The sequence below is a fragment of the Puma concolor genome, chromosome C1 (assembly GCF_028749965.1).
Source record: "Puma concolor isolate L17-30 chromosome C1, mPumCon1.1.hap2, whole genome shotgun sequence".
Lineage (NCBI taxonomy): Eukaryota > Metazoa > Chordata > Mammalia > Carnivora > Felidae > Puma > Puma concolor.
The window spans coordinates 84,825,321-84,842,242 of record NC_141674.1 but is presented as its reverse complement, the minus strand read 5'-3'; the positions used below and the strand labels follow the sequence as shown (position 1 = coordinate 84,842,242).

Below are 16,922 nucleotides of genomic sequence, written 5' to 3'. Positions count from 1 at the left end.
GCCTTGCGCTATGCAACTCTTCCATCTGGCTGTTACATCCTTTTATAATAAATCCGTGAACTAGCAAGTGAAATGTTTCTGTGAATTCTGTGATCCATTCTAGCAAATTAATCGAACCCAAGGAGGGGGGTCGCTGGAACTTCCAATCTGCAGCTGGTAGGTCAGAAGCACAGGCTATAACCTGGGCTTGCAATTTGTATCCTGAAGTGGCAAAGAGTGTCAGTCTTGAAATACTGAGCCCTTAACCTGTGGAATCTGGTGCTGTCTCTGGGTAGATAGTGTCAGAATTGAGTTGAATTCTAGGATGCTTGCTGTCTGGAGAATTCTTGTTTCTGGTGTGGGGAAATCTCCCTGCCAGCCCTTCCTCAGCCACTCACCAATGGAATTGGTGCTCATACCCGAACCTTTTCTAATGGCAAACCTGATCTGCCCTGAATTAATTTGGTGAACGAATGTGAAGCTACTTAGAGTCTTATGTATTCTCCTTAACTGTGAATGTCCATATATTTAAATGTAGAAGTGTGAATATATTTCATTGTGGGTGTGGCATTTGACCCCATTGTGGGTATTGTGTAATGAACAGTACATGCCTCACTTTACCTTTCTAAAATCTGAAAATATTCTGAATTCTGGAATACTTCATGACTCAGTGGTTCATATGAGGGATTACACTGCTGCTTTTCACATTTGACCAATGATTAAACTAGGCTCAGAGAGAGTAAGTCACTCAGTAATGTCATATCCCCAATCTACTGGAGTATTAAGACTGGAACTCAGATGCTCTGAGTCCACTGGGAACATGACCCTCTTACTATGGCCACCAAATGCAGATGCTTCCTGCAACGTGAAGATAGGAGAGAAAATAGATTCTTTTACCATAGCCATTAATTTTTCAGAAAGCCAATAGAATTGTGGAAAACATACAGCTTCTTGGAGATCATTTCTGAAATATAAAAACTACTATGCACATAGGAAAATAGCTAAAGTAACACATAAGGTAAAAAAGTCAGAGTTAGATTATTTATTGTGGAATTTGCTGTAAGTTTTATATATATTTTTGTTCCAGTTAGATGTTACCAGTGTAATATAGACACAAGTCTAGTTTCCAAAGTATTATGTTGATTCATTCATTCATTCATTCATTCATTTATTCAGTGTTCCTAAACTCTCAACTCTTCTTATGTTCCCAGCCCCTGTAGTGATGTGCGTGTTGGCTGCCATGTCCTGCATGGAGTTTTGGTGCCTAGATCAGCCTTCAAAAACCTGTATAGCTCATTAATTAATATACTTAACATGTAATTACTAATAGTGCCGTAGGACTCCCATGGAGTACAGTGTTTCCATGAGAAAACAAGTAAAACATTTTGATTATTGGTGTATAAGTGCACATAATTATCCTTCCAGGTGGGTATATAGATTTTCTCACTAGAAACTTTTGTTGGCTCTTGAAGCTGGGGACTAGTTGTACTTTACTCCTCCTTCACCTTACTTTCTACCCCCACTGATCTCCATTCAGTTCAAATTCATCCACTTGAATGCATACACAACCACCACCACCCTCCTTCCACACACACACCTAATTAGCCAATGAGTCTTTCCAATTCAGCATACTAAATATTTACCCAATCTGTTCATAACTCCAGTTCAGGACATGAGGCTCCAACACCCGGAACCACTTGAGCCAAAGTGACACTTTAAAACTCAGATCTTCTCCTCCTGTCGCCTTTAGTGGTCCTCCATTTCCTTTTCCTAAAAATCTAAACTCCCTCACTTGCCCCACAAATCCTTTGGTAACCTGGCCCCTGTTAACCTCTTTATCTAAATTTTCTGCCACTCCCCTCTCTGCAGGTACTTCCCAGGGCTCACCCCCAGCCCCACCCACAGAGCCTTCTGTCTGACCCAGGGAGTTATTTTCAGTTCCTCCAGTGTCTCCTTTGTGTGTGCTCTCACTCCTGTTCAAAGAACTCCTTGAGCCCCATCCATCCCCCACAGACTGAGGCAGAGACTTCTCTATTCATACAATCTCAGGGCAGTCAGAGCATGGACTGCTAGTTAAACTGCTTGAGTTTGGATCCCTGCTTCATCACTATTAGCCCTAAGTCCATGGGCAAGTTACTTAACTTTTCTGTGTCTTACTTACCTCTCCTGTTAAGTACCAATCCCACGGGCTTATTTGGATTACATAATTGGTACATGTGCAGCTCTTGGCACAGTCTGATGCCAAGTTTTAACTTTCATTATGATTAGTTATTGAGAGTGAGTCATGCTGGCCGCTGAGATGACAAAGAAGAAAGGGTGTTTCTATCCCTCATAAGCTAGCAAAGGAGAGGAAAAATATATCGTTTCAATACAAAAATGATGTCTTTTCACAGTAGTTATTATGAAACCTAAAGCTGGATAGCAAGATGAGAAGGAGATCACTCTCCCCCAACACCTGGGACCCAGGCTGAGAATGTGATTTGAGATGAAGAGCAGGCACCTGGGAGAGAGGGATGTTTTGACATATGACAACTTGGTTGCCCCAAACCTAGACCCTTGGGTGAGGAGTAGAGGCTGGAGGGTGTGGGAGAAGAGTAGCCAGACACAGGAGCTCATGCTTTCCACTTCCTATCTTCTTCTTGAGGGAGACTGAGGTGAAAGCTGGAAATGGGATTAGAGTACGATGGGATGGATCTAGGCAGCTTTTAGTTAAATGAAAACTGAGGGAATGAGGGAGGGAAACCTCCAACACTGAGAGCGGGGTAAAGAAGGTGCCTCCCAAGATCCCTGGGTGACCAACTAGGAAATCTGACTCCTGTGATTTAGCCACAGATGAGTGTTAGGAACTAGGTCAGTGATATCCTACAAGTACACTGTTCAATTACCTCGAAATATCAAGCTGTGGTTAATATTTATGATGTTTATTGAAATTAGTGTAAAATTGATAAAGTACTTTGTTGCTGGTTGCGTGTATATATATATATATATATATATATATATATGCAATGTAATATATATACAATATATATAATATATGATATATATATGCTGGTTGCATATATATATATATTTTTTTTTTCAATTCACATAAACACAATGACCATGAGACTGTGTGTGTGTGCATGTCTTGTGGCACACATTTCTTGTCCTCATTGTGATAGGACATTTATCTGTTTATGATATGAATCTTTTCCTGTTATTGTATAACTTAAGATGATATCTCAAGATGTGAATCCATTTCTTAACATTTAAAATTTGTCTGATTCTTTATGTTATATAGACATACATAGCGCACATCGCACAGAGATCATATATATGAATAACCAATCACACATTCGTAATTATAGTTTCTTTCCTTAACCGAAGAAAGTCTGAAAGACCATGTGAATCCTAAGATCTACAAATTCAAACACTTTTGAGGATTAGGCAGAGAGATTTGAGATGGGCTTTCACTGTTTTACCACTGATTTCTTGTCTCTGACATTAAACTGAAGTTTATTTGTGTATTTTAAGACTCTTGCAGGTTCTGTTTTCTTCATTTACCTTTAAGTTAACTAAAACTAATTCTTAAATTCATCTAGCAGTCAAATGCACACTTTTGTAGTATTTAAAGATCTCCAGATCAGTCTTTTACGTATTAATTTTAGTTCCTTACTTATTAGCCAGCAAACTTTAAATCTTACAAATGCCAGAGTTCTTCAAATCATAGGAATCAAATATCTTTTTCTTGCATGTAACTCCTCACACATGGCATAGCTTTCTTTTCCTTATTTCCTCGGAAATAAGATGGCAGCCTATCTTTATTTAATTTTTTTTTTAATGTTTATTTACTTTTGAGAGGGACAGAGAGTAAGTGGGGGAGTGGAAGAGAGAGATGGAGACACAGACTCCAAAGCAGGCTCCAGGCTCTGAGCTCTATGCACAGAGCCCAACGCGGGGCTTGAACCCATGAACTGTGAGATAATAACCTGAGCTGAAGTCAGATGCTTAACCAATTGAGGCACCCAGGCTCCCCCCCGCCCCACATCTTTATTTAAATACCATCTTACTTTTAATGTGGTCTATGGAAAACAAATGTTAAATGGTGAATATGTACAGTTCTTAATTTTATAGATGACATAGAAAATGTCAGGTAAAAGTGTTTTTTATTTTTCTAGCTGATAGAGGAAGTGCCACGCATACCATATATTTATCAGGGGATCACAGAAATGGTCTCCATGTAAAATCAGCCACGGCTGCACTTCAGGGATAAGGTAAATGTGTCAGTGATGAAGGGGCTGCTATTTACAACCAAACCATCAATTGGCCATTGTGCTGGGGGCAGCTGAGTCACTGAGCATATTCTGATCTTAACTGCACGTACCAGCTGGTCCTGAACACTGAGGGTGTTGTTACTTACACCACATTTGTAACTCCCTACTGTTGCCCATTCAAGGGCATCAACTACATGATCAATTCTGTGTTCGTGATTATGTAATCTTTTGTTAGGTACCCACTAAGTATATTGTAAGGAAATGGGTGACTGCCCTTCATTTTTCAATGACAATATGGTTGAGGACCTTTACCCCCATGCCCATATGGGAGGTAATTGAATTTGTTCTCCCAGCAAATATATAGTTTTAATCTAAATAATATCTTTTTAATCCTTTAGGTATATTCGAGCCACAAAATAAACAAAAATCTTCATGGTGCCAAAACTTATATTCTTTGTGCAGCTTCTGTGCTAAATCCTACAAACTGTTATTGTCATTTTCATTTTACAAAGGATATAAAAATAAGACTCAGGGAAGTTAAGTATCTGTCTAAAGTCACAGAAATAATCAAAGGTAGATTGACATTTTAATCTAGAATATTAAACTCATAAAGTTGAGCTTTCCCTCCTATGGAATCTTTCAAGTACCTAAAGGGTATCTGTAAAATACAAAACAAATGAATAACTTGATGAGGTCAAACATTAAAAAGTAGCTGTTAAGATAATTAGAACCTGAAAAAAATAGACTGTGACTCTGAAATTCAAAATAATTCCCAAATATCACTTTACTACATTATGCTACTTAAGCTGTAATATATTAATAGGTATACAAGATAAATACAGATACAAAAATATAAATAACTATTGTTTGATAAAGCACCATTGCCCTAAAAAATGGTTTTAGGTTCAGTGCCCAAGTCCAACCAATGTAATAATAGAAATAACAAAATAGAAATAAATGCTGAAAAGCATACAATCTTTTTTTTTATTTATAATTAACTGATATATTTTTCATTTCCCTTAAATCATGACACTTATTCAGGTCAGCATTATCCAATAGATTATACAGATTATCCAGTACAAACACAAAATGAATCACATATAGGATTTTTAATGTTTTAGTAATCACATTTAAGAAGTTTTTAAAAAGGTGAGATTAATTTTATAATATATTTTGTATAACTGAGTGTATCCATATTTACTACCATTTCAACATTAACATAAAAATTATTAATGAGATATTTTGCTTTCCTTTTTTGGCAAAGTTTCCGAAATCCAGTGTATACTTGACACTTGCAGTACATCTCTATTCAGACACTAAATTTTCATCTGAAATATTTTATCTGTAATTTAGATTTCATAAAATTTACAGTGTAAAAACTAGATGCTCATACCCAGCTTGCTCCAAATTTTTTAATTTGGAATTTTTCAGAGGTGTGCTTGGGTGGCTTAGTAGGTTAAGCATCCAACTTTTGATTTTGGCCTAGGTCATGATCCCAAAGTCATAGGATTGAGCCCTGAGTTGGATTGGAGCCCTGTTTAAGATTCTCTATCTCTCTTCCTCAGCCCTGTCGCCCACTTGCACTCTTTTTCTCTAAAAATAAAAAAAAAAAAATTGGAATTTTTCTAATTTAAAATTAGAAATTTATAATTTTTTTAAATTAAAAATTTTTTTCTAATCAAATAAAGTGCCAGTTTTGAAATTTAAATTAGCTAAAGTTAATTAAAAATAAAAATTAAATCCCTTGGTTCCACTAGCCACATTTCAAGTGCTCAATTGCTATAGTAGCTAGTGGCTACCATATTGAACAATATGGCTCTAGGATTTCTCATCTATTCTTCAGTGCCTTTGAAAAGGATGGACCATAAGACAAGGGCCAACATCTCCCCATCTCCCATTTCCCCAGTTCCAGGATACTACCAGTCTATTCACTGCTCTGTGAGTTTGACTATTTTCAATTCCGCATAGAGAGATCATGCAGTATTTGTCTTTCTGTGCCTGGCTTATTTCACTTAGCATCATGTCCTTCAGGTTCATCCATGTTGTCACAAATGGTAGGATGTCCTTTTCCTTTTTTTTTTTTCCAGGCAGAATAGTATTCCATTGTATATGTACTGTATGTACCACACAGAGATTTAAGGTTCAGCAATGTGACTATAGTTCACAATACTGTATTGTATACTTAAAATTTATTAAGAGGGCAGGTAGATCTTAAATGTTCCCACCGCACACATACATACAAAATGGTAACTGTATGAGATAATGGATATATTAGTTAGCTTGATTGTGATGATTACTTAACAATGCATACATATATCAAAACATCAAGTTGTATACACTAAGTATATACATTTTTATTTACAAATTATACCTCAGTAAATCTGGGGGAAGGTGGGAAAGAGATGAGACAGTATCGATCAAAAAGGAAGACACTGTTTGGTTTTAATAATCAAATCTCTCTTTGTCAAAAGAGAAAAGGAATTTCTAAATTCCAAAGCTACCTTTACATACCAAAAGCAAAATTTGGAGATCTGAGTATTATAAGACAGTAATAGAGAGAACATAGGATATAATGTAAGAGATGTTATCGTCAACCTAGGTGAGGAGAAGGTGCATTTCTGGGCCTAGGAAGTGGGAAGACTGGAGGAGAGAAAGGACAGAATGGCAGATGTGATCATTTGGGTGAGTGCCCTTAGGTTAGAAAGCCTGAGAAGGAAATTGAATAGATAATAGATAACAGATTACAGTTAATAGATAACAGATAATAGAAACTCCAGAAAAGTTGAAGAAAAAAAAAATAGTTGGGCTTATACCTCATTTCTGGCTTAAAACTGGAAGAATTCATTCTCAATGCATCTCTAGAGCAGGTAGTGCAGGCAGCAGAAAAGATAGGCATCATGGAAACCAGAGTACTGTGTAACATAGCTGGAGAGGACAGATAACCCACCTGGGGCTAGAAAGCAGATGTGCTGGAGATACAAAGGATTTTTATAGCATGTGAGCCTCGATGGAACAAGTCAGTATGGGCTCACAAGGACATTAGCAATAGTTGTCATTAGAGCAAACTGTGGAGACCAAGTAGGAGATGCATAGGGCAGTGGGAACCAGCAAAGATGAAGAGGCCACTCTGTAGGACAGCCCTGTGGCTGCTCTGAGATTGCCTCCCCACTTGGGCCACACAGTCCTGCAACTGGAGTGCCATTTTGCTGGAAAGGGAAGAGTGAGAAGCTGAGAACAACTGAGGGTTTATTAAACATTCCTCCCTCCCCTATTTCATTCCTATTCAGTCTTGGATGGATGCTCATGATGAAGTTTAGGTCAGTGATGGAAAATAAGGTAGCTGTATGCTTTATACAATCTAGATTGTTGTATATAAAATTTATGGCTTCAATATACTACTGTTCATTGCAGTCCCCTATCGCAGCCCTGAAAGGTCTGAATTATGTGAACACAAATCTGTCTGCTGCAAAGTCTATGGCCTTTCCATTATCACATTACCTCCCATCACCATTCTGTTATATACCCTGTCAGGCAGCTTCACATTGCTGCTTGGCAAATCTATGAATGTGGATAAGTATGGATGCAACAATAAGACTTTCAGGACATTGCACAGCTGGCTTAATAAATGAACCTAAAAGATGGTGTTCAATGTCCCTGTACACATTTGCTACTAAATCTCTGGTGGAGTGCCATGAAGTTCCACCTTTGATGCTGTCTTGTTAGCGATGATCTGTATGGAGCTAATGAGAAGCTCAGAGAAAGCACTAATATGATAGATGGCATCCTAAAAGTTCAAACTGGTCTTGACAGGGCAGAATGTAATTTTGCAAACAGTTAAGAAGTTTGATTTTTTGAGTAATCCCAGGAGTCCAAAATGAGGGGAACTTGTTAGGGCATCAGTCCGTAAGATAGAATCACAAACGATTTAGTAAATCACAAACACTCTGACCAGTAGTGGTATATTGTTGTTAAAAAAGAAAAGCAAAAAAAACAATTCCTTTTTAGATTGTACTAATCAAAATAGTCAAAACCTGGAAATCAGTTTGAAGATAATCCAGTCCTAACCTAATTGTGAAATATAGATCTACGAGTAAGACCGTAGGATGCAATCCAGAAAAGTTACAGTTGCACTCCAGGCTGATCAGAGTGGATGTGCACTGGGGACTTAATTTTGGACTCTGCATTTTGGGAGGAGGACTAGAATATGTCAAAAGCACTAGAAAGAATGTCATGTTGCTGAGGGGTCTGGCCACAGAGTTATTTCCTTACTGATGTGTGGAATTGAGGCCATTTAGTCTGAGAAAGAAGAGGCAAAGGATAAAGTAGGTGGCAACTACCTGCAAAGAAATGATGGCTCTCTTTAGACAGAAAACTTAGGAGAGAGAGAAAAATGCCAAAATGGCATATGGAAAAAGTGCAAGAAGCATAGAAACAAGAGAAGAAACCAAGTTCTCCACATGCTTGATCACAGTGACACCAAAAACCCAATTATGCCCATTCACCAGGCACGGCCTTCACCATCACACAGCACGATAGGTCCTGGGCTTCCTGTGTTCTTCAGCCTCGCCCTGACTTCACCCCTACAGTTACTAGGCACTCACTGTGGGCCAAGCTCTGTGCTAAGAACTTTACCTATATGATATCATTTACTCCTTTCAGTACTGTGTGGTGATACTTTCACTAGCATTTACCTTTCGTACATAAGGAGACCAAGGCTTAAACAAGGCTTATCTACGTAAGTGGCAGAGATAGTAATTAAACCGCGTCCTATTGGTTGCAAAACAGATGAGCTACTCACTAGGCCACAGTTCTCTCCTCCTCAGGATCAGTTTTACAAATCCCAGTACATTTTTTGATTCACACACTGAGCAGATATTGATTGAAAGTAGTAGTTTTCTTTTGACATCATGACAGATTACCACAAACTTAGTGAATTAACCCAAATTTATCATCTTAGAGTTCTGCTGTTCTGCAATCCAACATGAGTCTCACTGGGATAAAATCAAGGGTTCAGCCCAACTGCACCCCTTCAGGAGGCCCTAGGGGGGAGTTCATTCTTTGATTTTTCCAGCTTTTAGGGTTTATCGGAATGCCTTAGCTTATGGCTCCCTTCCTCTGTTTCATAGGATTAGTGTGTGGGAACCTTCAGGGAGCTATATTTCTCTTATCATAGGTGCCTCCCTGCACCAGGTATGGCTCCAGGCAGTATGAAATAGACAAGAAGGAGAAAGACAATAGAAAGTAAACAAATACATGCACCAGACAATTTCAGCTAGTGATATGTACTTTCAGACTATATAAGAGTTCAGAAATTCACTTTTCCCCAAGCATGCCATTCATGCATTCATTGATACAATAATTTTGAATACCTACTATGTAGAAGGTGATCTATACATATCAGGCAGAATGGTGAATGGATGTAGGTTCCATCCTAATGGAATATTCTAATGGAGGGAACAGATAAACATATATACATAGAAATGGATAACATGATTTCAGATAGTAAAAAATGCTATGATTGAAATACCCTATTCTCCTTCCCCTGCACATTTGCACTTTCATTTTATTCATTCTTTTATTCAGAAAGTCCAGTAAGGCTTTACTGAGTGCTCACTGTGTGTCAGGCAAAGTGCTAACTTATCACAGTGTTTATAGTGCAGAACCCAGATTTCACTTCTGTATCTTCACTCTAGTGAAGGAAACAACTAAAATGAATAAACACCATACATGGTGGTAAGTGTTCTGAGAAAGGACAGACAAGATTCTTGGAGAGCACATAGCAGGGGTATCACTGCTGTTCCCTGGGTCTAGGACACCTCCCCCCACCCCCACCCAACCCCCGCCACTTCCCCTTTACTGGAAACTCTCATACTCATCCTTCTGGATCTCACCATGGATGTCTCCTCTTGAAGTAACAGTTTCAGGTGTATAGGAAGTAGGTGCTTAACAAACACAAATGTTTGTCTGTTTTTATTTACTTATATAATAGTATCATTTTTAAAAATTTATTTATTTATTTTGAGAGAGAGAGAGAGAGAGAGAGAGAGAGCGAGAATCCCAAGCAGGCTCCATGCTGTCAGTGCGGAGCCCAATGCAGGACTCATTCTTACAAACCATGAGATCCATGAGACCTGAGCCAAAATTAAAAGTCGGACACTCAACCCACTGAGCCATCCAGGTGCCCCTATAATAGTCATTTTAATATTATATGGTACTTTCTCAACTTACCCAACAGATGGATGTTAATTACCCGAAGTGAGTCAATTCACATTACTGAATAACATGGACATTATGATTACATTTTAGCAAAAGCAAACAAGCACAACCCCTCTATATGTGTGTGTAAGTTATTGTATCTATTTGTACAGGCAAAGAGAAAGGTGTAGAAGAATATATATCAGGCTGTTAGCAGAGAGCAAATGATCAGCTTTGGCTTCTGCATCTTTGTGCTAATAAATACTCATGGAATGGACAAACAAGGACTGCTAATAATGTTTAGATAATGGGGACACCTGTAAGGTAGTGAGCATCCACTGACCCTTAAGGACTGAGTGGATTTCATCTTGCTCAAATCATAGTCTTCTGTTTGTGTTTTATTTTAGCTACATGTTGACATCTGGTTAACCTAGATGGTTTCATAAGTGAATTAAAGACCAAGAGAGCATAAATAATCAATTTCTGTACTGTATCCAACTTGCTTAATAGATTCTTATGCCATAATTTCCTCTTCTGCAAATTAGGAATAATAGACTTTCTGTAAGAATAACACAATTAGACTGGGTAAAAGGCACTTACATTCATAAAGTACCAAAGAGTTGTTGAGTAGAAGTGAAAACTCTCTAATTTTTCTTTTGTGACATCCATGCTGATTATGTGCCAGAAAAATCTATGTATTATAAACCAATGCTATAATCCACCTTAAAGTTGAATGTGTTTGAACAAATGTCACCTTTTCCCATAACCTTTAAAATGCAATCTTTTTCCGTTCTGAGTCTGGACATTAAGTGGGAATCTGTGGAGGAAGAGCCAAATTCCCAGGCTATTCCTCATAAAGAAGCTTTTTCGTGAGTTTGTGTAGTGGCTAGACTATATCTTTGGACTTCCTATAACCAATGCTGAGTCATTAGAGCAATTAGAGCAAACACTCAAAAGAGACTTCAGAGAGGCATCACCCAAGCTTATAGATTACTATAAGTGTACACAACTTGGACAAGTATCTGAGATGGCCTTTGAGGATGAAGGGGAAGACAAATGCTTTCCAAAACTGTATAGATTCTGTAGATTTTCCATACAGACCATAGTTACATTACTTTTTTTTAATGTTTATTTATTTTGAGGAAGAAAGAGAACATGAGTGGGGGAGGGGGCAGAGAGAGAGCGAGAGGGACAGAGAATCCCAAGCAGGTTCTGCTCTGTCACCATGGAGCCTGATGTGGGGCTCTATCCCACAAACTGTGAGATCATGACCTGAGCCCAAGAGTCAGACGCTTAACCAACTGAGCCACCCAGGCACCCCTACATTACTTCTTATTTCTCCCTAATAGCAGAGTATAGACGTAGCCTCACCTTATGATACGAAAGCAGCCTCCTTTCTCCTATCTTTGACTTCACCTCTGTTTCATTCACTCATACTCAGCTTATGTCCATTGGCCATTTCCTCCATGCAAGAAATCAGTAAAGAAAGAAGACAGAGAGACTAAGAGGTGCCTTATTTCTCATTTACATTCTCTGTTCTCAACAGTGCCACCCCAATAGTCATATTGTGTTTTCTTCATTATAAGCTTTATCTTGATTCAATTTTTTTCGTCTATAACATGAAGGAAATGATGAGATCTGACTTATATTGCTATTTCAAGAATTTAATAAGATAATTAATGTAAAATACTTAGAACATTGCCTTGAACAGGGATCACTCATTAAATCAAAGCTACAATGATTATTAGCAATATTAGTACTGATCAATTGTCATTCCACCTTATTTTGTCTTAGTAAGGATAGGGTATGTTTAGAGTTCTGACAAATGTGAAGAAATGCAAAAGTAAGAAATAATTAATCAGCCGTATAGCTATGTTAAAGAAAATCTCACGAGCAGCCCAAATTTCACTCCCTGTTTGTGTGCACTAGTCAAATAAGGAATTATTCCATTAGATGCATCACTGGAAACCTGAAGTAGTGTGATATCCCTGCCTTGTTATTTGTGTGGGCAGAACTCTTTAATACCTTCTCTCGGGATGGCAGAGTATTATTTTCTGTTTCTTGTCTCTTCTTGTTTCCGTCTCATGTATACTTATCTTTCGTAACTGAAATTATTCAGCTCTTCCAAGCACAGGCTTAGAATATACAGACCTAAGGTTGCAAGGCCAAGATGAACAATTCAGCTTCCCACCCTCCTCTGCCCCCCCCCACCGCCCACCCCCCCCCCCCCAGAATATTGGGACCTGAGAGCGACTGCAAAGGGCTAGAACTTGGATAGATAGAAGCCTTGTATCACATGGGCTGTTTAAATATTCATGCAGCCTCTTCTGGCAGCTAACAGGGCTGCAAACTTTGCCCAGGAAAAAAAAAAAAAGGCGGGGTGGAGGGGGGGAGATAATTACTGGATTTCATAGCATTCTGAAATGGCTGCTGTGAAGTAAAAACTTAAGCGCTGATGTTTGGTTTAATCTCTTAGGCAAGTGTATTTTTTTTATTCAACACAGAACAATAGGCAAGTGATTAAATGCATCTCTAAGTATTTTTTCTGAGTATATCATCAGTGTTAGATACCCACTGACATCAACAACATAACAATGTATTGTACTGTAAAAGCTACCTCCTTTATAATTACTTTACTAATGACTTGATGTATCAACTGACACACTTCCCGTGCAGTCAACAGCTTTGCTTATGTAGTAACACAAGGTTTAAATTATCAGCAATTGAGCTATACAATAAATAAGAATGAAAGAAAGACAAAATTATTCTTGAGTGTGGTGACTTTTGGAACTTGAGGACATTTCATTTAGTGCAGTCAGTTGGCACTATATGCTCTTCATTAGCATATGTGAAGACACCAAAAACGCAGGTATCTATTAATTGTTTTGTTTGTTTTAAGGAGACATTTCCCCGGTTGTAATTAAGTTCCTTTCTTGTCCTAATTCTGGCTGATAAAATTTAATTAAAACAAAGTAATTCCACAATTTCTAATAACAACATAAGAGCAAACACTGGCCCTGCACTGAGCCTTAAATTCCTTCTTCAACGTACTGTCTAGACATTTAGTGAAAATCAACCTTATTTTATTTTTTATAGCTACATTCACAAGTTCTGAATTATCAATTATGCATCATCCCAATACAGCATACAAAAATGTAAGCATTAAAAACACTTGTTCATCAGTTTGCCCCTTCTAACAGTAGTGATCTAAGATGTAAATTCACATAAAACAATAGTTACATTAATCATTAAATATTAATAGTTTAATAGGTACATTGAAAATTTTAAAAAATCACTTGGAATATGAGTGTTGAGTGTTTCTAGATGATTAATATTACATAAGAATTGACCATTAGTAAATATCAGGTTAAGTAAAATGAAATAATCACCATTCCTTTTTTTAAAAATATTTTTTGGGGCGCCTGGGTGGCGCAGTGGGTTAAGCGTCCGACTTCAGCCAGGTCACGATCTCGCGGTCTGTGAGTTCGAGCCCCACGTCGGGCTCTGGGCTGATGGCTCAGAGCCTGGAGCCTGTTTCCGATTCTGTGTCTCCCTCTCTCTCTGCCCCTCCCCCATTCATGCTCTGTCTCTCTCTGTCCCAAAAATAAATAAATGTTGAAAAAAAAAAATTTTAAAAATATTTTTTAACATTTATTTATTTCTTGAGAGACAGAGAGAAACAGAGTGTGAGTGGGGGGGGGGGCAGAGAGAGAGAGGGAGACACAGAATCCGATGCAGGCTCCAGGCTCTGAACTGACAGCACAGAGTCCGACATGGGTCTTGAACTCACGGACCATGAGATCATGACCTGAGCCGAAATCAGATACTTAACCGACTGAGCCACCCGGGTGCCCCGGCCATTCCTTTTTTTTTTTTTTTTTTTTTAAGAGAGAAAGAGAGACAGAGTATGAGTGGGGGAGGGGCAGAGAGAGAGAGATAGGGAGAATCTGAAGCAGGCTCCAGTCTCTGAGCTGTCAGCACAGAGCCCAGCACGGGGCTTGAACTCACGAACTGCAAGGTATGACCTAAGCCGAAGTCAGATGCTTAACCAACTGAGCCACCCAAGCACCCCAAATAATCGCCATTCTTAAGTTTTACTTCTGTGAAACTTCCTTCAAAAAATTCATAAACTGTAGTTAATTATTTGGACCATGCAGGCCTAGATATGTCTGTAAATATATATGTGTACATACACATATATCAGATGTATATCATAAAAAGACCTTCATGAAAAGTTATGTTTTTCATTTAATGTTTCAGATGTACATCACCAACACAATCAAAGCCAAAGGAACAAGACTTGCTAAGCCCGTTTTATGTTTGGGCTTAATGTGTTTGGCCTTTCTTACTGGACTCAACAGAGTAGCAGAATATCGAAATCATTGGTCCGATGTGATAGCAGGCTTTCTGGTTGGAATATCTATAGCAGTATTTCTGGTAAGTAGAACTTTATTTGGATTTCATTGCATTTTTAATGAACCTTCTATAATCATCTACGACAATACCAGTGTGAATCACCGGGTTTGTCTAAATGTGGTAGGTCAAATTACAATATGTACATTTGAAGTCATTCATTTCTTCCTCCTCCCTCATTTGTCCTGCCTAAAGTCAAATTTGGAGATGAAGAATATATAAATTCTGCACCTAAAGGTGAACAAAATACTTTCACATAAAATGGAATGGGGCTAAAATGCTCAGTCCTCCTTGGGTACTTTTTAAGATTGGATTGCTTGGATATTTTAAAATTTCCTCAGGCCACTTTTCATCCCAGAGTATCTAGAGCATCCCAAAGTGCTCCCAGGGTCCCAGCACAGTCTTCTCCTTGAACTGCCATGTCACAGCACTTGGTAACAGGTAAACCTTGTTTGAGAGATGAATTGGTTCCCTTCAGTAACTAGAAGTCCATGGGTGGTTTCCAAAACAGTACCATCTCAAGCCAGATTTTGTCAAGTAGTAAAGAGACTATGTAGTGATTTCTAATGAAATAAGCATGCCATCTCTACTCCTATTATAAAATCTCCTTGGAATATGACTATAGGTTTTGGTTGTTGGAAAATACATTTTAGTCCGGCTTTAGAAATAACTAATCTGTTATAAGTATGAGTGTATAACATTTAACCCAGAGGGAAAATGTGTAGACTATAAATCAAAACATATTTTGGCATTGATGCATTATAATAGAAAAAAAAAAACCCACTTTATTTCCATTTTGATTACATTTAAATTGCTTCTCGCGCTTAACTTCTCTTCTTCAGCTCCTTTCCCTAGTTTAGAACCAGTAAGCAAAAACTTGTATGAACCTTTCCAGCTAACAATTTTGTGAGCCAGGCATTTTAAGCAGTTCTTTTCTGTAGAACCTCCTGTGGTTAGAGTGGTGAGTATGACCTCATCTCTGCCCCACACTCTGTGCTACTTCTCTTCCTGATGTCACCCCCTCTGGTTCCCCAGGTACCTGGGAGACTCAGGCCCACCCCAGTCTCTCTCTCAGAGATATCCTATAGCCTCAGGAAAACTGGGGCCCAGACTTGGTCCAGAGCCTTTTCCTTGCTTTCACTTACCACAGTTTGAAACAGATTGAAACATTTAAAACAAAATAAAACCAGACCAACACCTTACATAAATCCTATGAAAAGAAATAACCAAACATCAAAATTTCAAAACACTAGTGTCACATGTAACTGCATTTCAGACTCATGAGTCCAGAGAATCTTCACTGGCATCAATCTTCCTGCTTTATCTTCCTGTGGCTGTTGCCAACTTCCCTTTACTTCCAGTGACTATATTAACACCTTGCAAGACCAAATCTAGAACCCTAGTCACTTCCTCATCTGAGAAGCATGTGATGAACAAGTTGGACTGTGGATCCCCTTGGGCTCAAAACCCGCCTACTGCACATATTCAGAGTGTTCCATAATGGCCCTTCAGACATCCCCATACACCTAGACAATGAACTTATGAAAAGGTCATGTGAAAATAATGCTTTAACTGTAGTAACTAAAAAACACTTGTTCCTTCATGTACAACCACTTCTGAGTGTGTCTACAGGTGTGAAGTCCTGTGCTAAGAACTGGGGGTGCAAGGAGGCTCAGATAAACACGATCTATTTCCTGTGGGAGTTACAGTCTGGTTCAGGGGCAGCCAGTAATAAGTTATTCCATCAAATATTCCCTTCCTCTTTTCCTTCATAGCATAAACATTTACTGAACCCTTGTTATAATGCAGGCACTGTGCTTGGTGCTGGGGATAAGTACATGAGAAATTTAGAGCCCATGTACTTAAAGAGATCACAATTGGGTGGAACAAGATAGACACAGAGGGTTTTATAGAGGGTTAAATGTAATGACATCAGTGTGTATACTCGAGAGATCTCTTTTGGGATTAGGGATAGTTAGAAAAGGGAGGTGATACATAAACTTGAAAGGTCTGTGGGGCATCTGGGTGGCTCAGTCAGTTAAGCATCCAGCTCTTGATTTCGGCTCAGGTTATGATCTTGTG

General features: G+C 38.5%; 1 protein-coding gene across 3 annotated transcripts in view; it reads left to right on the top strand.

Moving 5' to 3' along the window:
* The window catches only part of PLPPR5 (phospholipid phosphatase related 5), a 125,227-nt gene that overhangs the window by 69,471 nt on the left and 38,834 nt on the right, over positions 1-16,922 (top strand). For all 3 annotated transcript variants that reach the window (XM_086717651.1, XM_086717650.1, XM_086717652.1), the window contains exon 4: positions 14,688-14,864. In XM_086717651.1, the coding sequence (XP_086573777.1) occupies positions 14,688-14,864 (177 nt within the window). The remainder of the gene's footprint in view (positions 1-14,687; positions 14,865-16,922) is intronic.